At 51.3% G+C, this 27,016-nt stretch overlaps 1 protein-coding gene across 3 annotated transcripts; it reads right to left on the minus strand.

Moving 5' to 3' along the window:
- Nucleotides 1-2,318: 2,318 nt before the first annotated feature.
- On the minus strand, nucleotides 2,319-26,871 carry AIF1L (allograft inflammatory factor 1 like). 3 transcript variants are annotated; one of them, XM_054007380.1, is made up of 6 exons: nucleotides 26,717-26,871; nucleotides 26,572-26,633; nucleotides 15,815-15,881; nucleotides 10,613-10,654; nucleotides 8,383-8,545; nucleotides 2,319-5,415 (listed from the first exon to the last, which is right to left on the minus strand). In XM_054007380.1, the coding sequence occupies exons 1-6, from the start codon at nucleotides 26,745-26,747 to the stop codon at nucleotides 5,328-5,330; spliced, it is 453 nt and encodes a 150-aa protein (XP_053863355.1). In that variant the 5' UTR covers nucleotides 26,748-26,871; the 3' UTR covers nucleotides 2,319-5,327. The 3 variants fall into 3 exon arrangements, with proteins under 3 accessions (XP_053863355.1, XP_053863356.1, XP_053863357.1); XM_054007381.1 differs by lacking the exon at nucleotides 10,613-10,654; XM_054007382.1 differs by lacking the exons at nucleotides 26,572-26,633; nucleotides 26,717-26,871 and adding an exon at nucleotides 19,688-19,819.
- Between the last annotated feature and the right edge of the window lie 145 nt (nucleotides 26,872-27,016).

Below are 27,016 nucleotides of genomic sequence, written 5' to 3' on the forward strand. Positions count from 1 at the left end.
AGAAAGTAGTTATTCCAGTAGTTATTCCAGCCTAAATGTAGCCTAAAGGCTCAGATGCTAGGTGACCAGAAACCCCAAAGATGTATGTTGTAAGAAATTCATAATCTTTAAGCCACTCATGAGGTTGAAGGCTTGGCAATACGATATGCAATAATCAGTACCCAGACAGCATACATAAGAGCTGCGAATGATGCTGCCAGGGTGTTATATCTGAGCATAATTACCATAACAGTTTAGCACTTTGCAGGGGGGGGGGGGGGGGAATAGATCCACTTCCTGCATTTCAAAACTGATTGTACTGACCCACGGTAAAGGAGTTCTACATTCCTTGTACAAACAGTCTCCAAGTGAAACAGGAGTGCAGCATAAATCCCATTTTAAAACATCAGTCTCAAATTATGGAGAAGCTAGTTAATGTGGCTTTATGGTTAGAACTGAATTGCTTAATTCCATTTCTTCCCCTGCAGCATGTAACACCCTCTGACTGCATTAGCAATTACTATTATTTGGCAGTGGGATTATCAGACCCTTTAAACTAAGCTAAAAGTCTTGTCCCCCTGCTATAGTGTCAGACTAGATCAGGGGTGGGCAAACTTATTGGCCCGAGGCCCACAGTGGGGTTCCGCAACTGTATGGAGGGCTGGGTAGGGAAGGCTGTGACTCCCCAAACAGCCTGGACCCCGCCCCCTCCCACTTCCGACCCCGCCCCCAACCTCCATCCCATCCAACCACCCCTCCCTGTCCTTTGACTGCCCCCTAGGACTCCCTGCCCCTTATCCAACCCTCCCCCACCCCCTTACCTTGCTGCTCAGAGCCGCAGGAGCTTACAGCCTGGCTGGAGCCAGCCATTCCGCCGTGCTGCCCAGCAGGAGCAGTGGGGCAGAGCACTGGTGGCATGGTGAGCTGAGGCTATGGGGGAGGGAGACAGCAGGGGAGGGGCCAGGGGCTAGGGTCCCTGGCCGGAAGCTCAGGAGCTGGGCAGGGCAGTCCTGCAGGCCAGATGTGGCCCACGGGCCATAGTTTGCCCACCTCTGAACTAGATAGACTAGAGGCATACACATAACAATAGCATTACTCAAGCAATCTATAGGAGACACCTGCCATTAGATCTCTGGGAAAAAGCTTAGGCTCCTTTTTTCACAGCTGAGGCCAATTTCACCACAGTTAGAAGCAGATACAACTCCATTAGCGTTGCCTTCAGTGGAGTTACATCCTCCTACACCCAAGTATCTAATTATAAAAAAAAGTTAAGCCTCCAGCCACCTACTGTCCACACAGTGATGGGAGAGAATTCCTTCCTGAGCACAGATGAGCCTTATTCTACTCCAAATCAGGAAACACATGCCTTCTACTGTCACCCAACACTAGAACAACATATCAAGGAGATTTTATCTATATTTGGTTCCCTTGTTTTGCTGAGGGGAACTGGAAAAGCAGTTTAGAGAGTGTTCAGGTGCAGTTGTAAGGTAGTACAAGTGCATGTGTTTATATCACTCTAATGGGCATTTTAGAGCATACAAAACACCTTCAACTACTACTACTTAAAATATTTTCTCTCTAGCTCAAGTAGTAAAACCCTATTTTGGTCAGGGGGAGCTGAAGGACAAAAGGTTCTAGTCACAACTCCACAGCTTTATGCAAGGATTAAATGTAATACTGTATTATCTGAAGCATGTAAGAATGTCACAACGTCTTCCAAGTGTAAACCTTTCCCCTTTTTAAAATGAACAATACATTCTTAATTTGCACTGGCCCCAGTGAGGCATATACATTCTTTAGAGAGGCCATTGGCAAGGCCTCATCCCTGCTTCCGACTATGCTGGGGCAAAAGGGCATCACACAGCCTTCCTGGAAAGGAAATCCACCTGCCATCTCCTGGAACCATGAAGCTTGGTCCCTGCTTGGATGATTGATTATCTTTGGAGACCCAGATGGTTTAGCCAATCCATTGTAAAAGCGAGGGTGGAGAAGATCGGTCAGAAGAGTCTTGCTGCTCCTGCCAGACAGGTGTGCATGTCAAACAGTGACCCTGAAGCAAGCGAGCAGCCAGGAGGCAGCCTGAGAAGTATTTCATGAATGTTTGATATAAGAAAAACAAAACTTCCCTTGCAGTGTTTAACTCAAACATTGAAGCATTTGATCAGTTACTGACTTAAATGGTTTGCACCCGTCTTATACTGATGTAATTGAAGTGCCTATTCAGGGATTTGCACCCTTTTAACTAAGTTGATTTAAAAACGAAGTTTTAGTTTATCAGGAACAACTTGAGTTTAGACAAGGCTCTGGAGTAGCAACATTAAATACACTGATACTTCACAGAGTTTCAGAAGATTTATTTTCGGTCTGTACAAGTAGAGCTGTGCTGCCCTTATCTACAACGTCTCTCTCCATTGCAGTTCTGAGTTCTCAGACAAACAAGAATAGCAAGACATTTTTTTTTAAAAGGGCAGCCTTTGGCAGGCGCAATAAGACAAGTTAGAATTCCAAACAATAAATTGGATATCTGTTTTTATTTAAGCCATGATTTAAAAAACACCACGAAGTTAAAAGCTGCCAAGGACAAAGGAAAAAAAGCCAGAGGGGGAGGGAAGAAACACGATAAGCAATGAAACCCCAGGGGCAAACAACTGGGTTCCAAGCGTTGTAAATACAGAGTACACCGCAATGCATACTTCAATGTCCAGAGCACAGTCCTGCTAGATCTAAGTTCTGGTATGCAGGGGAGTCTTTCCCCGCCCCCAAAAGATCCCTGTTCTCATAAAAAAAGCACCTTTCATGTGCTTAATTTTAATCGCAGAGTAGTCCCATTGAAGTCAACTGACTCTGCATGAGAATAAATTCAAGCACATAGGAAGGAGTATGTTTGCAGGAGAAAGGTCTAATCTGGGAGGTTTTGAGGGCATCAATATGAACAAACAGACTCATCCACAATTCTTTCTGGACTAGTTTAGGGACTCAGATTGGAGTCCCGTTTCCTTCACCTACAGGTTCAGAACATCACAGGCCTTTTCTGTGAAATTCAAAGGCAAAAAAAGCTGGGCTTGTTCTCCCACCACCCCCAACATTTTAGGTGCAAGATACAGCCAATTGAACTAGCTCTTAAAACAGGATTTATTCTAGGCAAGTGAACGGATTGGTCACTGGAGAAGAGGGAGGCTGCAAGCTTCAGAAGCCAGCCACTTATTCACATTACAAGGAAAACAAACCCAATATATTACGAAGTTTACATTTTAACTATATAAATATAAGCAGACAATGGATCAACAGTTTCTACCACAGACGACTTAACAGAATAGTTTCTCTAGCTTCTAAAAAGGAGATCACAGTTGCAAGGGCTTATTCCCCTTGGTCAAAGAGGGACCCTCCAGGGTGCTTGCTCTCTGTCTTGCACCATAGTCACAGATGGAAGTTTTTTGTTGTCTTCTGGTTGGAGGCCAGCGACTGATTACGAGGGCAATTCTTGCCTATTTTTAGTCTCATTGCTGGTATGAGCTCCTTTAAGTTACAGCTATGCAGGAATTCTTTAAGTTACTTGTGGATTCTTTAGTAGTTACCATATAAGCAAACATGTTCCTGCAGACAGCTTGAGAAGTACACTTAGGACTTAATCTTACACCTTGGGCAGGCAAAATACTGGTGGACGTCAGTGAGAATTTAGCCTGCCTTAGAACTGCAAGACAGAGTAGGAAATCTGGGCCTCGTTAGAAAGTCAACGGCAAAATTCCCATTGATTTCAGTAGGGCCAGGATCTCCCCCAGAGGCTTTAACAGGTCCAGACTCTCATGGATTTGCACCCTAGTTCAGGAAGACACATGCAAGGTGTAACTAACTCCAGCAAAATCTCAGCCACACTCCTGATCAACAACGAAAGGAAACAGAGTCCCAAAGAGCCATCCCAGTTCGGCACCAGATCCAGTACATCCTGGAACTGGATGTTTTCCCAGGTCTGAATTAGTTCTACTGGGAGAGCCACTCATTAGCATGCGTTCAGTAAGGTCAGTTCTTTAGCTTAAAAAAGTGATCCTTAGAGGATTGACTTAAAGCTCCAGAAGACGCAGCACTGGGTATTTACTGGAGTGCAATGCACATAAGGGGAGCTAAGGAGAGCCAACAGAGTTTTACAGGGCTCCCTTGCCTCTCCTCTTAACCTACCATAGCAACTTCTAGAACAGTAAGATGTAACTATCCAGCCCAACACCCAATGTCTCCTCAAACCCTGCCATGAGCTTCACAGGGCAGGAGGTCAAATCCCAGCAGTAAAACAGGGAGGTTCTGCATCATTCGCAAAGCAATAGGCTCCATGAAAATAGAGGATGCCACGCGGTACAGGAGAGCGGAGTGGAGCTTTTCCTCAGCCAGGACAGGTATCGATCTGTAACTGGGGTCCACTTTGGCTAGTGAAAAGGCAACAGAACTGGGACAGAGACGAGCGTCATAGGTGTTCTGGGGAAATTTAACAGCGGGCATTAGTCTCAGACCCAGCACTGCTGGGATAAACCAGAGGAGCAGATACTGGGACCTACTGTTCAACGGGATGTGGGAGTATGTGGAGGGGGTCCAAGATTCCGTCTTCAGTGTCAGGCTCCAGGCCTCCAAGCCTCAGCAGTTACCTGCCCTTCTCCCAAATGGCTAGCATCCCCCCACTACGTCCCCAAAGGGCTGTTCTCACCTGCCTGGGCAAGGACCTAGCCAGCCAGCCTCAAATGTTCATCCACCTTCCCATCCTAGTCTAGGAGAGCAGGCCACAACGGTGAAAGATTTACTTGCATTTGGCTGGAGAATTGCTGTTCAGGTTCAGTGGGAAAGGAACTAGTCAGAAGTTGTGAGGTGTAGGGTAGAGCTGAGAAGGCACTTTACTATCTGTGGCATGGCAGTACTCAACAGCAGCCACAGGGAATGCAGATAGTAAGTGGTGACTGGCAGCAAGGCCATATTAAGAACATACCAATTTCCCATGGGAGTGACGGGAAGATGCTCTGTGCCGAATGCAGATTCGGTATTTGATTCATTGTGGCTCAGGATCCACCTGTTCAAAAGGAGGCAGCCCTTTCTAGCAGAGAGATCTATGCTAGAGACCACAGAGAACGACCAGCAATTTCTCATTTTTGGTTTCATGTTTACACTTTTGCTACAGATGAAACTGGCTAGGAGATGCAGCAAAGACAGCTACCTGTGGACTGGGGGGTCCCTGGGCTTCCCTTGTCATTCCTCTTCTAAGGCAGATTAGCTTCTATTACTAAGACTGACCAATGTAAAAGTAACAAAACAGGTAACCCTCCTTACAGACCACCATAGTGCTGACAGATTTGGCTCTCAGCCTATTGCCTTCAGGGAAGACTGGCAATATCTCTCTCTGGAGGCGGGCCAGAAGGCTTTGGGGTGTTTTCATTGGCTTTTCCTTCAAACAGCATGACTCTGGAAAAAACAAACAGTCAGAAGCACGAATTAAGAAAACAGGTGCAAGTTTAACCCATCACCAGGATCAACAACATCTGCTGGAAAACAAGGTCTTGCTCCTACGCTAGAAAGTCCAGTATTTGGACTGCAAAACTGGCTGTCAGGATTCCTGGGTTTTATTCCTAGCTCTGCCCCTGACATACTTTGGGCAGTCTCTTCGCCCTTCCACGTATCCATTTCCCTATGGAACAGAGATGTTCTGCATTGCACGGGAGTGTTGTGAGGCTCAATACATGCCAGCAAAGTGCTCAGAGATCCCCAGATGTTAGGCCTTATAGATGTGCAGAATAGTAACTTGTTTATGTTTTTATTGATCCACGCTAAACTGCAAAAATATGGGTGTGCTATTTCCCCCATCGCCACCACTACTCTGTAGCCAGTAGGGGGCAGTATTGCCAACACAATACAAGATCTCTCATTTTTGAAGTAGCCATAAAAGTTGTGCAAAGTCGCCCATTTGGTTCCCATCTGAGAGTGCAAGGGATTTGTATGTTCACTTTAGGCAGCCACTTGAAGTTGATTGAGAACACATGGCAGACCACTGCTTCTAATACACTATGCCTACAGACATGTGCATTGACAGCATAACTAGCCACCCCCTGGAAACTACACTGCGTGCACATTCAGAAGCAACAAGCAATCCACAGCAACTGTGTGCTGGACAAGGAGGAGGAGTGACTGCCGATTGGGTGGGGCAGTAATTGAAAAGAGAATCCAGAATGCTTTTTAACTGTCACTGCTTTATTCCTCCCTAAGTATCGTAGCCACTTAGCTGCTGCCAGCTGCTACCTCGGTTCGGTGGCTTTTGCTGGAACTGGAACTTTGCATTTACAATTGGAGCAGAAACTCAGCCCTGGCTTGAGGACAATGGGATGCTTGTTTGGGTGTCTGCTGAGAAGGGACTGGTCTCTATCTAAAACTAGTCATATTGGGGCAGAGGATGGAGAGTGTCAAACAGGCTTCAGCAGGGAAGAAGGTTGCCAAGGGAACACCCATGAGCGTTTGTGGTAGGGATAGCTCAGTGGTTTGAGCATTGGCCTGCTAAACCCAGGGTTGTGATTTTAATCCTTGAGGGGGCCATTAAGGGATTTGGGGCAAAAATCTGCCTGGGGATTGGTCCTGCTTTGAGCAGGGGGTTGGACTAGATGACCTCCTGAGGTCCCTTCCAACCCTGATATTCTATGAATCTATCATGACCAAATCCATCGCTGGAAGAGAAAACCCCAGAAACATCCTTCACTAACATGCTAACCAAGGGAGAGGGGTGGTAAAGATTTTCACCACCATAAATACACAGCAGATTAGTGGCAATAGTTCTGCTGGTGTGGGGAACAAAATGATTCCCTTAACATCCACTTTGAAGAGCCAGTCGCACTGGAGGTATCCTTCAGAAACGGACGAGGGGCACAGAGGACCCCATCTATCCATCTTGGTTAAGCATAAAAGCAGTGCTAGCATGGTTGGTGGCCATGAAAGGCAGAGAAGCTTTAGGAGGGTGGGGAAGGAGCCCGTAGACTCCACCCCATTGCAAGGAGCAGCCAAGCTGGTGCCCAGAAGCCATTTGTTACAACAGCAGCGCTTTCACCACCTTTGTCAGGAGGGCACAAAAGGCTGTGAGAAGCTTACATCAGTGGCTCATACCACAGTAGAAGTACCTCCCCTCCCCCGCATGCATTGCTTCAAACGTGCCTCCTCCACCCACTCCGATGCCAAGGGAACAAGGAAAGCCTTGGCACCCAGCAGGGGTGACTCTGGAATGGATGTGAGGAGATGGGATGGGGGATTCTGTACAGAGGCAAGTGACAGGAGCCTCCCAGCTTCTCTGCACGGTCGCTGAATTCCCAGTTCACTGCAGACGCCTTTCAGACAGGAAAGCAAGAGGGAACCTACTGTCCTGCAAACCCAGACCAACTCAGGTGGGAGAGAGAGGAGAGGACCTAATGCTACGCTAGCCTTTCCCCACCACCACAGTCTAGGGTTACAGCTGGACTGGGGCATGAGCATGAAAGGACCTGGGGAGCACCTGTGTGGACACACACCAAGCGAGTCACCCTCAGTCTGGGTACGAGGCTATGTCTGTACTGCAATCACAGAGTGTGACTGCAGCTCACGTCGACGCAATCTAGCTAGCTTGGCTACCGGTGCAGTGCATCATGGCAGCACAGGCTACAGTACGGGGCTAGCCCCGGGAGTAATGACCCAGGCTTGGGTAACCCGTGCTGAGGCGCGTGGTGCCGTGGCTTCGTTTCTATCAGCACCCGAGCTAGCTAGATCAAGCTAGCTGGCGTACGTATACTCGAGCAGCAGTGACACCCCATGACAGATGTATTGTGACTGTGTGGCGCCCCACCTAGGTGGGCTGTGAGATGGGCCACATGCTCAACCATGCAAATGGCTGAGTACTCCAAAGTACTGCGCCCTGTGTGCTTGGGAGCTGCTTTAACCCTGCCATGTCAATGCAGGAGGAAGCCTCTTCCCGATACGCCAGGCACCTCTGTAGTGCATTCCTGGCAGCATGAGGTGGTGACAGCCCTAGGACAGCCCTACCCCAGGACCTGGCTACATTGTCTAGCTTTGGAAGGTAGATTGAAAGCAAACAGGGCCTGGAGCCACCACAACATAATCCCCCCCTCAGGCTCAGCCCTCACCCTGGCTGGACTCCGACTCCCCCCCAGTGACTCCCGGCTCCTTTCATCCTTGAGATGCCCCTCTGCTCATTGCCTTCCAGAGATGTTCTTCATCCTTTCTCCATCCAGGCTTCCCAGCCTGTCTAGGACACATGGGTTCTTGCTCAACCTTTGCCCCTCGGGGGCATGCAGAACAGCCCCTGCCTCCTGCTGCACCTGGCCCCCGAACCCCCAAAGCATGGAGCTCAGATCCCAGCATCGCATCCTTCGTCTGCCCCCCGGCCCCTCCGACACTCACAATTTAAGGACGGCGGAGCGCTTGCCAAGCATCACGTTGACGAAGTCCTGGTAAGAGATGGTTTCGCTAACCCCTCCAGTCACTTCAGAGATCATCTTCTTGAGCTCTAAGTGCGTCTTCGGAGCCCCCAGTTTCTCCATCATCCTTTTGACAGACATCAGATCTGCAAGAGGAAGAGCCAGAGCGCCAATGCCGGGAATGGCGGCAGCGGGAGACAGTGCAGTACTGAACGTGACTAATAAGCCTTTGGGATACAGGGCATTTACATTAATGACTCAGTCCTCCTCACCCATTCAATTACAAGCTGAGCGTGCTCAATGGGCAACTTCGAGCTCCAAAACAAGCCCTCCAGCAAAACCTAAGCTGATCATGGCCACTTTACCTCACGTTTCCAAGGTATAAAATAAAAAATATGCAGGAGAGATCCCTTGCAGCCCCATGCTGCTCTCGCAAAAGTCAGGGCCGACCATCAGCAGGAGAAAGGTACCATAGAAACCAAGAATTACAGATATTTTTCCTTTGGGTGATGTCTAAGTTCATTTAGTTAGCAAACAAGTATTGGTGGCATCCATACTATTATACCTGTGTGCCTCAAATACTAGTGAATTCAGCCTCCTGTTAGAATCTACCACTCTCTCTCTCTCTGTCTCTCTTCTGCCCTGGCCCCACAACATTGCTCTGGAAGCGTACAGGGACCATAACTGGCTAGGGATTATCCTGAGGTAAAACATAAGCCGGCCCCCATCATAAACCTGAGCATAGAGGTTGTGCCAAGGTGGGAGGAAGCTGCAAGTTAGACAGCTAAGGGCTGCTCCGACTTATGCCGGGGCCAGTGGACCAGGAGCAGCGCAGGGCTAAGGTGGTATAATGCCACCTTTACAGCCCCTCCCCCTGGGTTTTGACTTTTGAGGTGCAGCCCTTTGAAGCACAGCATGGGATCAAACCCCTCACTTCCAATCCTAACCCTGCCACTGACTCTGTGTGAGATCCGGGCTAATCATGGCATCTGTGCCTGTTTCCCCATCCCTACCCTATTGTGAGTAGAGATGAGGGTCTCTGGATTCCAACTCTCCTGAAGTGTAGGAGAAAAGCCAGGGGGAGGGAAGAGGGGGAGGGAGAGAGAGAGAAGCACCAATATTAAAGAAACCAAGCCAGACCCAAACAGGCCCCTTGGAAGTGGTGCTAAAACCCCACCCTCAGGCAGAGTCTGAGGCAATTTCCTTCAGATTGTTCTCACTTGAACAATGAGCTGCAGGCTCCTTTCCTCCTCCTAACCAGCACCAGGGTTAGGAGCCAGGTCTCCTTCTCCCTCCCCGCCCACCAGGGACACTGGATCAGCTGTGGCTGGCAGGGAACTCACGAGACAGACACAGTGAATACACTGTGCTTTGGGGAAGTTAGAAGCAGGGAGGGGCCCCAAGGCAAAACCCAGGACCCAAATCCTGAACATTGCAGAAGTCTGGATCTGGACACTGTGGCTTGGCCTCATCTCTTTTCAGCTACCAGGTCCTGTCCTTGGGAAAGAGCAAGATAGCACCAATACCAGATGTGAGAAAAGCCTTCCTTAAAAAACCCTAAGCTGGGAGATCTCAGCAGGTGCAAACAGAAAACTGGGCCACCTCCAAAGCCTAGACCTCATTTTACAGGTCTGGGGGACAGCCCCTTCTCCCACTAAAGAAAATCTGGAGGTGAGCAAGGACAAGCGAGCTTTGGTTTTGGGTGGAAACCTAGGGGCTTTGCCTGGTTTCAACCTCAAACCAAGCAAAGCCTTGATGCTGCAGGCTCATCCAAGCACAAAACCCTGTCTAGGAATCCCTGGCTCTTCCTGATACTTACTGAGAGAGAACCACGAGGAAAGAAGAGCCCAGAACAGAAAGAGAAGCAAGAGGGCTGAGCAGAGATCCAGGAGAAAGAGGGGAGCTTGGGACTAAGAGCAGAGAGATGTCTAATGCTTGAAGCAGGCAAGGAGAGACCCAGAGAAAGAGAAAGACCTGGACATGTGAGGACAGCGTCAGTCTCTCAGAAGCCAAGTGACAGAGTAAAGGTTCCATAGGACCAGGCTAGAAATCTGGGGGGGAGCAGCCCTTGGACTCTTTATCAGCACCTGGAGATAGAGTTTGAGAGAGAAGTAGCAGCCCTGGTTTTATGCTTTGCAGTCCCAGTGTCTGCCCCAACAGATCACTCTCCTTCTGGCCCAGCAACAAGATGTGTTCCTCAAGGGGTCACTCACCAATCTCGCCATGGTTATTCAGGTCAAACTCCATGTATTTCTCTGGAAGAGACACACAGAAGGGAGTTAGCAAATCAGAGCAGCTTCAGCAGGATCCCAGGGCAGCTCCTTCCATATCCCAGCTGAGGTAGAGGACAGCACTGAGTGGCACTACTCCATGGCTGGGCGCAGGGGCTAGATCACCAAGAGGATGCAATGAAGCACACAGGGTGGTTATATTGGAATGGCTCATTCGCCCAGCTAGCCTGGCACCATGTGACTCCTCAGAAGCTGGCAACAATGAAGCCTTTCAGAGGAAGGCAAAAAAACACACCACACCCCAAAATGCCCGACAGTTGTACTATTCCGTGTGAGTAGGGAAGGAAGCAAGATGGTGAGGCCTAGTGGATACAGCACTGAGCTGGGAGTCAGGAGACCTGACTTCTAGTCCTGGTTCTGCAATGATCTGTTATGGGACCTTAGGAAAGTTATTTTTCTCTGTCCCTGTGTCTCCCCTCCCACCTGAGAGCCCTCTGTCTAGTCAGACAGTAAAGTCTTCAGGTCAGGCAATGTGTCTGACTGTGTATGTACAGCACCTAGCACAATGGAGGCTTGATCTCAGCTGGGGGGCCTCCAAGTGCTACTGGAATACAAAGAGTGATGTGCCTAATACCACCATGGGGTGGTCACACAGGGACACAAATGCCCAAGCTCTTGGGTTTAGTGCCTGCCTGGGCTCTAAAGCTCAGTAACGTCTCCAGTTGCGGTTCCTTTCCTACAGGGAAGCCAAAGAAAGAGACATGGTACAGAGCTGTGGCAGATCAAGGTAGCGAGATACGGATGAGGACATGGTGGTATGAAGGAGGGATTTAGATCAATACAGCATTGCACAGGTAAAGGGATGGGTTTTCCCCAATTGCTTAGGTCTGATTTCTTGATGAACGGTAACTTGGAAGGGGCACTGTTCCACTGGGTGGGGTAACCTGTCCATGGGATTCAGAGGGAGACGAGAGGGGCAGGCAGGCCTGCCCATGTCATGAATTCATCACCTCTTCGAGGCACAGTGTCTCTTACTGGATAATGCTCTTCAAGAAATTTTTAGCCCCACCACTTAGAGGGGGCACCATCACCAGAGAGAGACCAGCCATTAGCAACCATTACACAATGTGGACTGAATAGGTTTTCAAAGAGTATATATTTTTTTTTAAACTTTGAGGCATCACATCTATTACCAGCAGAGACACGTCTTTCAGAATTTGCCGATCCACGTGAGACATCATATACAACATGAGCGAGAGCTGGGCAAGGGGTTTTGCAATTGAACCTGAACCTCAGGTCACATAAAGGGGCTTTGAAGATACAAAAGCCTTTTTGATGGACTAAGAACCAATTAGGCCAAACGCCAGTTCAGAGGTGCCAATTAGTGCCAGAGCCCCCCATTCAGAACTGTGACAGGGTCACCCTTGGGTGAATGCATAGGGCTCGTTAATGCTAATTGGAGCTCCGTGCATGCCATGCATCTGGGCAACACGTACCACGCATTAGTGATTGCATGCTAGGATGAACTGTGTATTTTCCACACTGGGTAGTGCAGCAGGCCTGTATCTCCTCATGTGACAGACAGCCTTACTGTATTTTACTTGGCTGATCTGGTTTCTAGGATAGAGGGATGACTGGTTTGATGTGGTAAATAATCCTGTTTGCTGAAAGATCAGTGCAGGGTAGATGTATTGGGCCACAAATTCTTTGATTCAGCCCCAAGCTGTCAGCCAATTAGTCACTGGGTGGTTGAATGACAGCCTTCAATCTGGATTTAAACATGAAGGCACAATAGGCAGGGATGGTTGGAAAGCCAGGGAGGGGAGAAATTGTGTCCTTTAACACACTGAAAGCATCCAGAGAGTCAAGACAGTGTACAACTTGGGATGGCTTACTGCACAGAAAGCTGGGTATTTACTTTTCTGAAAACGCCTTTTTGGCACTTGTTATAATGAGCTGGCTATTGTGTATATGCACCATTGTCCTCTAGCAGCTAGAATCAGAACTCATCTGTATGTCTATGGCCTTATACTGCTAACCTCTAAAAGGAGATTCTCCTTGAGCTCAAGTGGTAGGAATCTGTTTTGGGTCAGAAGGTTCCGTTGCTGCTGGCAACTTGAAATTCCAAGTTGCTACAGTGTGCAGCATGGGAATAATTGAAGACTAAGAGGGCTACGGATTCGTTACAATAACTTTCTATTATGAAAAACAGCCTATGTCCAATACCATTTGTGTTGCTACCACGTAGTTAGTTCCATGAGCATTCCCATTACGCGGTGCGTTATTCCTGGTGGGAAGAGGCTGTGTTATTGCGTCCTCATGCCAGCAAAGCCCCCGGCCGGATGCTAGATACTGCTCATTATTAATCAGCATCATTTCAGAGTATTAGAGGGGTAGCCGTGTTAGTCTGTATCCACAAAAGACTTGTAAGGTAACTCCCTTCTCTTCATGTGTCAGTATAGTTATGCCTGCATCTGAAATTTTCACTCCATGCATCTGAAGCAGTGGGTTTTTTACCCACGAAAGCTTATGCCCAAATAAATCTGTTAGTTTTTAAGGTGCCACCCGAACTCCTCGTTATTTCAGAGTATTCTTGTCCTTTACAGTAACAGGCTGAGTACGACGCTCCTAGATGACAAAGCTACATTCCTCTGCCCCTTCGCTCTAAGCAATACCCTGATAACATTGTGGTGGGCACTATATTAAGACATTCCCTCTCTTCTCCATCTTATTTTTGTAACATTAAGCAAGGTCATTTATAGCAGCACAGGGAAGTCCCAGCTCAATCACAGTATTTCCCTGTTCTACAGGCAAATTGCAGTTTAATTGCTCATGGTGCCATGTCCTTGTTCTACCAGCAACAGGTAAATAGCTGCCTCTGTTTACGTTGCCCTGTGACTCAGCTCAGGGTGAGAGGCCTAACCAAGTCTAGGTCAGGGCATGATGCTAGAACTGCCTCTCCGGCTCAGCAGCAGAGGACCGACTACAGGAGAGAATTTCCACCTTGACAAATGCCTCATCAACAAGCCACCTTTCATCCTGGGCTGCAGCCAATGGGCTTGTAGGGGGAATAGCTTGTGACTGGCATGTGGGCCCGAGGTACAGAGAGTAGCAAGGGAGTAGGACAGCAGCTCTTGGGATGGGAGGCAGGTTTAATTCTCTACTCAGAGCGCCCTCCTTTGTGGCTCTGAGTTACTTGGCCAGGCCCAAGCACTGGGGTCAGCCATCCCAGCATATGAATCTGAAACGTGTCCCCCACTGCGTGTCTGCTGTGTGCAGTGTGTGTTGTTTTCTCTATTCCTCTGAGGAAGTTTGACAGGCAGCGCAGAGAACAGAGGAGGCTTTATACCACGGCACTCCAAGCCTGAGCCTACACGTTCAGGTTTCCCTTTCATCCCATGCTGCCGGGATTCAATGGGGTGAAATCCTGCCCTGCTAACCCCAGCGCATTCACACAAACACCGATTCTGCACAGGGGCTCCTGAGACTCTCTGGCTCAGCTGGGCGAGGGGGGACGCACAATGGGCCGATTGTTGGGAGAAGCTGGAGGAGGTGTTGGCGGCAGGGAGCGGGACTCCCACAGAACAGGCCATGGAGACAAATGCACGAGGCGGGGGGAGGAGATGCCGAGGGCTCCTGTTACAGGGAGTTCTGTGGCTGCAACCCACAGTCACAATGTTTGAAGAAAGCCCAATTCAGAGGGAAAATAATTCAGGGTTTCAGCAAAAATGGGAGGAGAGGCAGGTGGCGGGGAGGGAGAACATGGGGAAATAGGAGACATTCAGTTCCCTCACTCTCCGCTGGGAAAGGCACCAGCCAGCACCCTCTAGGACTGACATCAAAGCCAAAAGCAGCCAATGCCTGGAATGGAAGCAGGTTAGGCAGCTGCCCCGGGGCCCCTATTGATGGGCCCTTATTTGCTGAGGAGCCCTGCTAGAGGACAGACAACCAAGGGGCGCATGGCACAGAGGGCATGTTTTCCCAGGGCTCCCCAGGAGGAGGGGCAGGGTATTTAAGGGTTTGTCTACACTGCAGCTGGAAGGTGCGATTCCCAGTGCGGGGAGCCAGACTTGGACTAGCTCTGCTCGGCATGGGCTGCAGCTCAGGTTAGCCACCGGAGCTCAGATCCAGGGGATCAGGCGGTCTTGGAGCCTGGTGGCTAGCCTGAGCCACCAGACATGCCGCTATTTTTGGTGTGCTAGCTCGAATGGAGCTAGAATGAGTCTGTCTACCCACGCTGGGAATCCCCCTCCCAGCTGCAACACAGACATCCCCCAACTGCCTGTTGAGAAACACAGGCAGCCAAGACAGCTCAGCTTGAAACTTTCCCCACCCATAATGGGCCCAAACCCCGCACCCAGACAGCCCCACATGCAGAGCCATGCTTTGTGCTGCCCTCTCCCCCTGTCAAAAAAAAACAAACAAAAAGGGAAAAACCCACCATTTTAGGCCTGAACCAAAACCCCAGAGCAGCCAATATTCCAGATCTAGAAACACAAGAGTTGTAGGTGGAAAATGAAGATAGGGGCACATCTCTGAACTCCATCAACATGGACTGGACTAGGAGAAGGGGTTTGGGAGAGAATGGGTTGGGCTGGATGGCGATCTATATTGTGTTAGGAAAGACCATAGGGACAAGTGGCCCAAACAGGGATCCCAAGACTCCCCCAATTTTGCGGAAGTTTGGAGCCCAACTTTGTAGCAGAGGCTTCTACTTACTTGTCTAATCAATCTAGGTGCTTATATGGCTACAGTCACTGTATTAGCTCAGTACCACCTAGGATCTATTGAAATACAGGATGAGAAAGGAAGGAGAAAGTAAGACCTTGCCTGCCCTGGAAGATTCTGTACTTATTTTCAAGCAATGCCGCAGCCATTGCTAACCGGGCAGCTGCTGGAAAACAGGAACACGTTTGAGCGCAGAGCTGCCCTTAGAGGAGTAACTGTTTTGCCACAGTTGTGTGTGTGTGTGTGTGTGTGTGTATATAGACTCATGGTGGGAAAACGAAGTCACAGTGAAGGTTAGTGCTTAGTCTGAAACGTGAGGAAACTGATCTGTTTAGTCACTCTTATCTCTTCTGGCAGCTAGTTCTACAGTCTGGCTGGTCCCAGCTCCTGGGAAAGGCTACCCTTGGCACACAGAGTACAAGTGAAAGGGGACAGAGAGCGGCAGCTGAGTCTCACCTTTGAACACCGCGAGCTTCTCCTCTAGATCTTCTTCATCGCTGAACTTGGGGTCACAGAGAAATTCCTAATAGGGGCAAAAAAGTACCAAAGGTTAAAAACACAAGGCAAAGCTCCTCAAACCTCCCAAGGAAAGTCTAAGATGGGGCGTGTGTCTGACTATATATACACCCAAGAGGGGAATTAACTGCCAAAAGTCAAAAACCGATGCTGTTTACAAAGCTGAGCAGTATCAGTGCCAGGAGAGATCTAAAATGGGTCAATTCCTCCCCCCACCCCATATGGGCTGAACTAGGAGAAGGGGTTGGGCTGGATGGTGATCCTAGAGAACCAAGAGGGAATCACAGTGCCTGGAGATTTCTTAATGACAACACCTTCATTGCACCAGCAACTCCAGAGCTGTTCTAGTGGCAATGCCGGGGGATTCCCTTCAGTTCTGTCCATAGGTGGACACTAACAGTGTTCCTGATATAGCCATAGAGAGTCTGGGGTAGCAGATGAGAGACTCCAACCCCCTCACCTCCCTCTCCTGAGGTCTATGCATACACACCAATGGCTTTTGGTTCTTTAGAGCCAGCACAGTTCTCTCAGCGCTTTAAAGCTCCTGGATTCACTGAAGAGGATGTGGTGCACATTGGATACTGAGTTAAGAGGACCTTTTACATCCAAAGCGAGACACAGCTACTGTCTCTGATGCGCTGAGGCAGGAAACAGGTTCCCCTGAGTGCTGGAGAAGTGGCTCACCCACTTGCAGATGTCTCCAGTCTCCACTGTCATCATCTCACGGCTTTATTATTAAAGTGCCTTAGCACTGCAAGGTGAAGAGCCTGGAGCTCCAGCACAGAGCAGGATCTGGACAGCAAGCCCCACCACTGTGCCCCTCCAGCGAACCTCTGCTGGCAATATACTCCCTGCAGCTGCAAACTGCATGGTCTTCCTCTTCATTTCCAGGCTCCCACGTCCACCCAACGTCCAGGAATGTAGTCACTTGGTCCGTGTTCAGCATTCTTCTCTGCAGCAATCATTCACAGCTGCTGTTTATTTTTTGCTTGTATGGGGCAAGGACCCTCCAAGGGATTGAGGGGCAGTGGGCGGAGGCTGCTGCACACTCCATGCATGCGTTGCAGACACAGACTGCGTAGCCATGAATGAGTGTGACAGAAGCAGCCCCTGGCCTTAAGGTATTGGGATGCCCAGTCATCACTAATATGAATGGAAACTTGCATGTTCTCTCCTACAACCCTGCCTGACATATCCTTTATTGCTAACAAAATAGGAACCAGGCACCCAGACCCCCGAGGTGGCTCAGCAAGGCTCAGTCTACAGCTCTGGGACCATCAGGTGCTGACTCAGCCATCTCTAGTCTGGAGATTTTAAGGCTTTAAGTACATTTGACACCTGTTTCAGAAGAGAGAAAACAAACTAGTCAGCCACACCCAAAGCAGTGGCCAGCATGGATGGGGGGAGGGGCGGGATGTGACGCTTCCTAGGGATACCCAGGGCTGAGAGGCACCTTGCTACCACCTGCCGGAGGTCAGCTCCACAGCTGCACCGGCCACAAGCAACACAAGCACTGCCCTCTAGGCCTCTGCCGGCCCCGCTGTCTCTCGACAGGTTAGCAATAGGCACATTCCAACCCCTGAGCGACTCCCAGAGCGGTCAGTCCCTGATCCACTGGACAGTCCCAGTATTCGTAGATTCACTGCTTCCAAAGAAACAGTGCACCCCAGCTTCCATTACACCTCTGATCATTGCTCTGCTTAACACACAGCTCTTAGCTAGGTTTATAGTGAAATCCAGTAAAAGTCTATTTAACAAAGTATAAAGGTTCAAGGGATAGCAAGTAGAAATACTGGAAATGGAAAGTTACATATAAAACAAAAATCAGAACATACATTCGACAACCTAGATTTACTGCACTAGTTACTGTCACATCTTCTAGAGCAAATCTCAGCCCAAATCCTCTCCGCATTTTACAGCCAGGTTTGGCTGTGATCTTCCACTCGTGAGACAACTCATGCTATCAGCTTGCCCCCCTCCCAAGGAAAGATCCAGGGTAGACCTACCTCTGTGGCCCATTATAACCCAACAATCCATTGGGTTTACTCGTAAGCAGGGCCCCCTCCTGCTGTTTATTTCTTCCTGCAAATTTCCTCTCTTGAAGATTTCTGCAACGTCTTGATTAGCATTTGGCTCAGGATGCAAACCAGCCTCCATTATAAGACATACAACACACAGGTGACCAGACACGTTACCCCCCGTACGAATGTTAGAAGTTTGTCCCCTCCTGGTCACCTGCCTTAAGGACATAATTCTCAGCATAGAAACCTAGTTCCTTCAATATCACCCGTACACACTTTTCACTGTGATTAAGGTGACCAGATGGCAGCTGGCTTTCAATAGAGACTACACATGCCACCCTTTAGTGAATTATTATGCACATATCCAACCCAGCAGAGACTTGTAAAACTCTATGCATTCCTGTGCCCTCTGCCAATTGGCACCAAGAGGCCCCTGGATCAAACTGGGGAAACCCCCAAATGTACTGCTGGCTCCCCCCCAGCACAAAACCGACCAAGAGCCCATCCACATGATTCAATTGCAGTCATTAAAAAAAAAAAAAAAAAAAAAAATCCTACCATAATGGCCTCCTCCCTCTCAGAGCCCATCCCATCCCCGCTCTGTACAAACACCTCCTGGCATTCTTACTTATAGCACAGAGATGGGCCTGGATCAGCACACTAGCTCTCACACAGCACTTTTCATCAGTGCCTCTCCAAGCAGGTCAGTATCGTTATCCCCACCCAACGACTGGGAAACTGAGGTACAGAGTGGTGAAGTCTGGACCCAAATCTGCATTCTGCTAAATAGCCCCATCTCTAATAGGGTCCCCCTCTCAACTCTTGCTAATTAATTAGCTATTGCTTAATATACCTCTCGAAGGGGCTCAAATTGTATGGTGATGAGCACAGTGTAAGAACCAGCACAGAACAGAATGACGTCCCTTAGCTCTGGTCTCTCAAGCAACCTCAGACAGCTCTGCTTTGTAAAAGCCCCTCACTAAATAGTTCAGTCATGTTACCGCTGGCTCACTCTCTCACCACTAGTTAGCCCCATTCTCATCAGGTTCTCCTCATGCCTGTTCCATTTACCCCCACCCCTGCTCCCAACCGTGCTCTCTGCAACTGAGCCTGACCTTTCTTTACTGTGACCAGATCTGAACACTGCTCTAAAGGTGGCAACAGCACAGAATCCTTAGGCTTGTGTAACATACACTGCCTGATGCAACCTAGTGTGGCATTAGCATCTGTTACCACTACAGCACAGCAATTCGAGAATTTAAACAGCTGGTCTAAACAACGCACCCAGATCCTTCCCCTCCCCCACATAAGCCAGTCTGGCTTCCTTTGAGCCATACTTAAATAGAAAAAACGATCCAGCTAAGACTATCACTCTCCAGTTCAACACGATGTTCAGCCCTGGAACCCAGCTGAAAGTGCAAGGGGAGTTTTGGGTGGCAGAAGGCCATTACTCAAGGTGGAATTCAGCCAGGTCATCAGGATTAGCATTCTATACGTAGAGATAGGTAGCTCTCAGGGGAGCTGCGATAGACACAGGTGGTCATGGCCTTGGGTTCGTATCTCAGAGCTCCAGCAGCACACTATCTGCATGCACCATCTGGCCCACCCTAGGTAGAGCTCATGGGACATGGTGGCAGACTCACAGGCTGCAGAGTGAACCTGTGTTGGGAAGGAGGGAGGGTTATTATGGGTATAAACAATCTCTGTAGAAGTGACCCGTCTAACATCACAAGAGGAGGGAGTGGAAAAGCCAGTACAGAACCAGGGCCTGACTCCCAGTCCCACGACTTACCTGCTGGATCATGCTGAGCAGAGCAGTGGGTATACTTTTCTCCCAGAATGGAGGGGTGGTGAGAAAGAAGAGGCATTTAGGATGGGAGGACACCAACTCCTGCTACCAGCTACAATTTGCCAGGGCAGGTGCCCAGATGCTCCAGTCATGTGACATACAAGAGCAGGTGGCACTGACCCAGCAGTTATTCAGCTATCTTGATGTCAACAGCCAGTTCTCTTGGTACAAGAAGTCACTGGGAGGGGGGGGGGGGGGGGCAGAATGCATTTCATCCATCGGCCGGGGACGAGAGTCACAGCCCAGCAACCCTCACGGGGCCTGGTCTGGAATGTGCAAAGCAACAAGAAAGACATTTCAAATGGAAACATTCCACCCTCACTGTATACAATTCCTGTTTGTTGCCACTGCGATAAGAACAACAGGCATTAACAATATCACAGAGGAATTCCACCCCCAGGGGCTGGTGACTCGGGCTCTGCTCTAGCGGTTAAGGTTGCTCCCAGATCCCTCTGCCGGGGCTCCAGCTTTTAGGGGCATAGTTGCCTGTCTAGCATCCTTATTACTAAGCAGAACTGCACAAATGAGACACATGAGTGCACAGATTAGATGGAGTTACTCTTGGCTAGAGGTCATCTTCTTTAGGCCTATGGACTCGGATGCACAAGTCCTCTCTATCTGCAATACAACTGGGGTAGCAAGAGCACAGACCTCCTCAGCTCCGCCCCACTAACACACCTGGACCTTTCAGGGTATGGAGGTATGATTGCAGCACATGGAGAAGTACCTGAGCTAGCTAGTTCAGGAACCAAGAGCAGTAAAGCCACCGCAGCATGCACTGCACAAGCCTGCCCAGGACCCTGGGTGCGTACTTGGGTGGCTAGCTCTTGCGGAAGTCCATGCTGCCGTGGCTTCACCACTATTGGTACCTAAGTGAAATCAAACCTACGCATGCTGCAATCACACCTCCAACTGCAGTGAAGACATACCCCCCATGAGGGACAGGCCAATCTACCTACAGCGTTTATAGTGTTTGTAGAGCGCCCATTATCGGGCCTGTCTCCAAGGGGGCCATTGAATTCTTAGGCTCTGCTGAGACTGCCCCTTGAAGCGGGGACCTCAACTGGGGCATTTTTGTAATGCGAGCACCTTGTTCCTGGAAAACTGATAGAGACCATTCCTTTCCCATTGGCCAAAGCTATTGGATAAGGGTAAAGTTTGCATTGCTGCTGATCTGTACTGATTAGACCAGGCACCTGCAGATCAAAGTCCCCAAACCAGTCCCTTAAGACAGAGAGAAACGCGTTGGAAAGGAGTGTCTTCAATGTCCTTTGGCAGTCAGGAGGCAGCAGTGGGGAGTGGCTTCCTGCCAGAGATCCTTATCCACACAGGAGTCAGGAGAGTGCTAAGAGCAGCATTTCAGCTTCTGACAGCCAGGGAGAGCCGAGTCCAGAGGGGACCAGCTGTTAGCTTCCCAGGTGGTATCCCTGACTGTTCTTCCCAAGCCTACTAGGGAGTCAGGATACATGCTCCTAACAGATCTCTATCCTGCTTAAATGAGCTTGTTTGCAGCCCTGGGGATTTTGCAGGCTGGAAAGTCCCCTCAGAAAGTCTGAGAAAGTTTCTCCTTTTCCATATACGGTCCCAGCTGGCTCTTGAGGGTGACCCCGCCATGCCATCCGCACAGCCTGGTATGCCAGCTATGTTACAGTTGGGAGGTTCTGGAGAGGTTCGAATTTCTGCAGTTGCACAGCTAATCAGATTTTTAAAAAAGCAAAAAACAACTCCCCCCACCTCACTCTCAGTGAAGAGAGGAAGTACAGAGGCTGGTCAAGAAGAGCAGTTTACTGCCCACAGCTGTCCCAGCCCATTAATCCCTCAGTATTTGCAGGCTGTTTCATGCAGCAGTTGTGTGCCCAGAACATGCATCCCTACCACTCAGGTCAGCACACCCTACCACTCAGGCCCAAGAAAGGTGTTACAGTGGGGAGGGAGAAGCCAGCAAGGGCATTAACAAGTAGCTCTCCAAGGAAATCCTAGGGAAATCAAAGCTTGTTGCATTTCTGACACCCAGAGCTCCCTACAAGGAGACTCCTGCCGCAGAATGAGGGTGGCACAAGTCATAAGAACGTTCCCACTCAGTGCAATGGGCCGAAACTGCCACAGCTCAAAGGGCAAGACCACATCCCCTGCACAGGGCCTAGGCTTGGACCATCCCCCTATGCGGTAAAAATATGGACAGTTTTGCTCCTGCCCCAAGATGCAAGTGGGGCTATTGAGCCTGTAGTAATCCCTCCCCCGCAGGTCAATGAATTCAGGGCCCCTTCCCTTGAAAGGACAGTGTTGGTATAGGAACAGTGTCAGTCTCCTGGCCCTTTGCACTTCCAGCTGTGATTACCCTATGGATGGGGGAGGTTAGAGAGCAGCAGAATGTAGCTCTCTCCTCAGCCTTCTTAGCCCCAAATCTCACAGTTGCCCTTGGATATCAGGCAGTGCTAGAACTGACCCCAAACTCTCTAGTCTCCACATCTCCCAGAGGTGTAAGCTGTCCTGGTATCTCACTCCTAAATCACCCCCATCAGACATTGTCTCCACCTCTCCTCTGCCAGGTGCTTTCTTATTCAGGCCTCTCACTTGTTCAAGTCGTCTCCAATTCCCGCCTCTGTGGTCTCCGTAAGTCCCAACTCTACAGGGCTCAGTCAGCCCAAGAGATCCTGGCGGCTCTCATCCATACCCAGACGAGAAACCCACCAAGTGCAATACGTTGGCACATGGTGAGAGCAAGAGATTGGGATTGGGGCACCTCAGTTCTATTCCAGGTTATGCCACTGGCTTGCTGTGACCTTGGGCAAGTCACTTCCCCTCTGCGTCTCAGTTTCTCCACCTGTAACATGGAGCTGACGCTGCCCCATCCCCATGGAGGTTGGGAAGGTTCATCAGCCTTTTCAAGTGCTTTGAGATGCTCAGATTGAAGGTGCTGGCTTGGATGAGCTCCAGATGTCACCCTCCTCCCTGAAGTTTCACTGGTTTTTGTCGTTCTCAGAATCCATTACACGCCCCCACAGCCTTTGAGAACTTCATGGACATGCCCCTTCACCCCACACCATCTTCTCTTCCTAGCCTTCAGCCCACTCCTTATGGGCCTCCTGACAGGTGGAGCAGCAGGAAGTCTGGTAAAGTGCCAAAGCCACCTGGAATTAACCCGGCCAGCCTCCTATCGCCAGCACTTACCATCCCAACTCCTCTTCCTCCATGAAACACCTCCCCTGAGAGAGTAAGGCACTTACTGTTCATGGCACAGGCAGAGAGGACAGGAGAGAGGTTGGGGGGGAGGGAGGCAGAAGATGGACCCATCTTGTAACCTACTCTCTGGGACAGGAGAAGGTTTCCCGCTCCAGCCCAGGGGCCTCTGTACTGCACCAGGGAAAGGGACCTCATCCAGCCCTCGTACCCAGGGCATTTACCCTAACGGTCCTGTGCACCCTCTAATCCTTGATTTGCTGTTCCTCCCTCCAGCCTCCTGCCAAGGTCTGCAGGACGTCCACCGGCTCCAGCACCGAGCTCACCCACTGGCTACACAGAGAGCAGAGAAAAGACCCAAGTCAGCATTCAAGAGGCAGAAACTCTGCACGCCTGGGAGAGGAAATCGGAACAGCTCGGTACAGGCTGGGGTGAAAGTTGAAAGCCCTTCCCGAGAACAATAGCTCCTATTCTTCCCAGGGCGCGCTCCTGCAGGGACCGTTATGGCAGCTGGCCACAAAGCATCCACTGGCACACAACGGTCCCTGGCACAAGCCCAGCCCTTACCCCCCCCACACACGATTCCAATCCTCACGCTGCGGTGAGGAAGGGGAAGAGCCCCCTAGCTAGGGGATTGCTGTCGGGAGACAGGCCCTGTGTAGATCCAGCTTTGCTGCGCTGCAATCTCCTGCCCTAACCTCCACCGGCTCTGCTGCAGCAGAAGCGCTCCTCCAAGGGCCATTGGCTGTGCAGGTGTAAGCAGGACCCCAGGGCCATTAACGCTGCCTGCTCCGGCTGGTGGGACCTGCGTTTCCTAGTGCCACGCTGGGATGCCCAGTGCCACGGAAGGAATAGTTTCAGTCACCCCACGGCCCACTAGAACTCTGCTCCCTCCTTGGGCTCCCAGCCAAACGCCAGCCAGCTTTGTAGGGGTTCAACTTGCAAAGATGCAATAAGATCTCAGCGCCAGGTAGCTTCATTCATCTCAGCCTTCATTCTGGCTGCCTCCCCCGGGCAGTGGTGAGCAGCACGTGACCCCTGGGCTGGGGGCATGCCGCTCTCTGGAGCTGGTAGAATGCAGGGGCACTGCAGAGGTAACGGGCCTAAGTTCAGGGCAGAGCACAATGGGGCCTAACTCATAAAGTGCCTGCTTGGCCCCAGCCACATGCCTACCTGGCACCAGCCATGTGCCCAGCACAGGTGAGATCAGGCCAGATGAGGGTGCAGGGAACCCATTGAAGGAGAGAAAAAGGCACCTCCACCCCATCCCTCCCACTGAATGCATCTCTGCAAGACGCGTCTGATCTCTCAGCTCTCTGAGATCAGCCTCCTGAAGGCATTCCTCTGCCTCAGCACCCCCTGCTCAGGGACCACAGGGCACAAGGGGGCACAACGCTAGACTCACGGCTAGTGGCTGTCCTGCCCCAGCCACCCATTCCCGCCTCCCACCAGACCAATCTCCACCCCAGGTTCAAGCCAGCTCCATTCCTTCCTTGCAGCCACACCCCCGCCCTCTTCTCACGCCAGCCACACTCCCTGCCGAGGGCCAGCATCGCTGTTGTTTATGGGTGTGACCTGCCGGGGAAGCATTACTACATACCTCAGGCTTTGCTGCAGCCCCTGTTGAAGTCACAGCGGCACTGAGGTCTGTGAGGAAGAGGGGTGTTTACACTTGCTTTGCCTGCAGGGGCCCCTCTGCTAGGGTCCTGTTCAGTCTGGTTGGATTATTCAAACATAACCTCAGACCTGAGCTATGCAACTAGGACAGGAGTGGGGAGCTGCTGGGAAGGGACCAGGATTTAATCCACCAAGCCAAGAGTAAGGACAGGCCTGGCCGGGCATTCCCCACCATCCTGCCAGTTGGTCCCATGATGCATGAACTTTGCCCAGCCTGCAGAACACACCCCAGGGCTCTGAGAGGCTCAAAGGGGCAGCTCTGTTTTGTGGGGCCCTCTGCACTTCGGATGGACACCTCCCCATCCTGCTCTATGGCAGGCTTGGGAGCCACCCTCCTTCACCAGTCTGGGAGTTTCCGTGGTCTCTGAAGATCCCCTACGTGAGCTGGGAAATGGAACGGAAGCACTCGGAAGGGCAGCTAGGCAGCTCAGTCACTACGATGGCCCTCTAATACCAGGGTCCCAGAGCAAGCTTGGGCGTGGGGATTGGGGCTCTACTTGCTGGGGCAGGACTGGGTCCCTAGAGCCATGACAGTAGGTCAGCAGGTCTATTCCCATTTGGGGCTGGGGGAAGCAAGCCAGACACCAGACAGGAGACAGTTACATGAAGAACCCAGTTGGAATTAAGATTAACTAGGGCCTGGCCCCACAGAGACTCCAGTCTTTCCACACACCCCACCTCAAACACTGCCCCTTCATAGACCCCTCCTGGCAGCCAACACTCAACTCTGATCTCCATCCAGCCCCCTGCACATGGATTCTCCCCCCCCACCTCCTTTCCCTGCAAACGCCTTCATCTTCCCCTCCCAGCTCTCTAGACAGACCCTTAGTTCACACCGACTTCTCCCCGCTTTTGGGCTTTGAGCTCAAGGATTCAGCTTTAACCAGCTCCTAACCATTTCAATCTGCTCCACAAGTGAGACAAATCAGGGCACAAGCCAAGCCATGTATACTGGGAGACACCCAGGCTGGGGCTGCAGACAGCTCTCTCCACTGGGCACAGGCAGGAGTCTTGCTTAGGAGCTGGAGGGCTTTAGTGACACCCTTGGAAAGGTTGGAGTGGGAGGGTGAGAGGGAAGAGCAAGACCGAGACAGATCTGGGAACTTCACTCCCCGACGCCTGGTGCAACGTCGTCAACTGTGGTCACCCCGGCTGGCATAAGGCGCCTTAACCGACTGTGCATGTCTGATTGCTGCGTCAAGCTGAGAGTCTGATGGGGGAGGGGGAAGGGGGCTTGTGCGGATTTCAAACTTTTCAGCAAAGAAACACAAAAGCATCCGTCCTTACCCCTACCACGCCGGCCCCCACCTAGCACGGCTCATTGGATGAGCTCGGGGCTGGAGAGAGGCACATTAGAATTGCTTTAGACGGAGGCTCTTCAGCAGATTTTACTAGCGAGAGGAGTAACTGAGGTGGGGGAGAATGTCCCAGTGGGTAGAGCCCTGAACTGGAGTTCAGGCTTTTCCACCCCAACTTTGGCAAGTCACCTCATTGGTCCGTGCCTCAGTTTCCCCAGAGGTCAGCTGCGGCGAGCTGGGCCCTGCCTGGCAGGGAGTGTGATAGGGGTGGTGCAAACACCTAGACACCCCTATGCCCCCGAAACACACACACACAAGCCAAGATGTGGCCCCTTTCTCCAGCTCACACGTGGGAGACCTGGGCTGGAAGCAGGTTCAGCCGCGGGCGCCGCCGAGGTCGGTCAGAAATCGAAGAGCAGAAACTTCTGGCTCCGGCCAGCCACGTGTTGCTGCGGGACCGCCTGCCCCGGCCACAGCCGGGGGGAGCAGGAGCAGAGGCGGCCGGGACCACACTCCCGCAGCCCGCTTCCCCCGCCGCCCCAGGCTCCCCCCAAAGCCCCTTCGCAAGCCAGTTCCCCAGCCCGGGGGGCGATGGACCAGCCCCCCGCGCACCCAGCTCCGGGAGGAGACGCCGCTTCTCCAGCCCCCGCCCCACGCCGGCTCGCCCCCTACCTTGTTGATCTCCTCCAGCCGCCCCTCCTGCTGCGCTCTCTGCTGCCCGTAGGCTTTGCCTCCTGCGCCGGGAAGAGAGGGGCATTAGTGGGGTGGGGCGGGGGGCCCGGAGGCGCAGCAGGTGCCGGGCTCGGGGCGCGCTTACCTTGGAAGCGGCTGTTGAGGGTCACGGCCATGCTGAGCTGCCCCCGAGCCCTCCCGCCGGCCGGCCGGGCTGCACTGCGGAGCGGGACGCGCTGCGAGCCGCTGGCGGAGCCCGGAGCGGAAGGGCCGCCCAGCCCCTCTTGAGCGCAGCCATTCACCAAGCGGGGCCCCGGTGACTCAGCGGCCCCTCTGCTGGAAGAGGCAAAAGCATGCACCGGCCAGGCACGGCCCGCCTCAGCCCGGCAGGGGTTAACCCTTCCCTTGCCTCTCTCCCCCGCCCCTCTCCCTGGACTCGGTTCTG

This window comes from Malaclemys terrapin, chromosome 17 (assembly GCF_027887155.1).
Source record: "Malaclemys terrapin pileata isolate rMalTer1 chromosome 17, rMalTer1.hap1, whole genome shotgun sequence".
Taxonomy (NCBI): domain Eukaryota; kingdom Metazoa; phylum Chordata; order Testudines; family Emydidae; genus Malaclemys; species Malaclemys terrapin.

What these genes read in the sequence shown, in the direction of transcription:
- AIF1L (XM_054007380.1), bottom strand. Translation starts at nt 26,747, where the DNA reads ATGGCCGTGACCCTCAACAGCCGCTTCCAAG. An exon ending in GAATAACCATGGCGAGATTG is followed by an intron (nt 8,546 to 10,612) that starts GTGAGTGACCCC and finishes TTCCTCTTGCAG; the next exon opens with ATCTGATGTCTGTCAAAAGG. An exon ending in CGCTCCGCCGTCCTTAAATT is followed by an intron (nt 5,416 to 8,382) that starts GTGAGTGTCGGA and finishes TGTTTTTTCCAG; the next exon opens with AGTCATGCTGTTTGAAGGAA.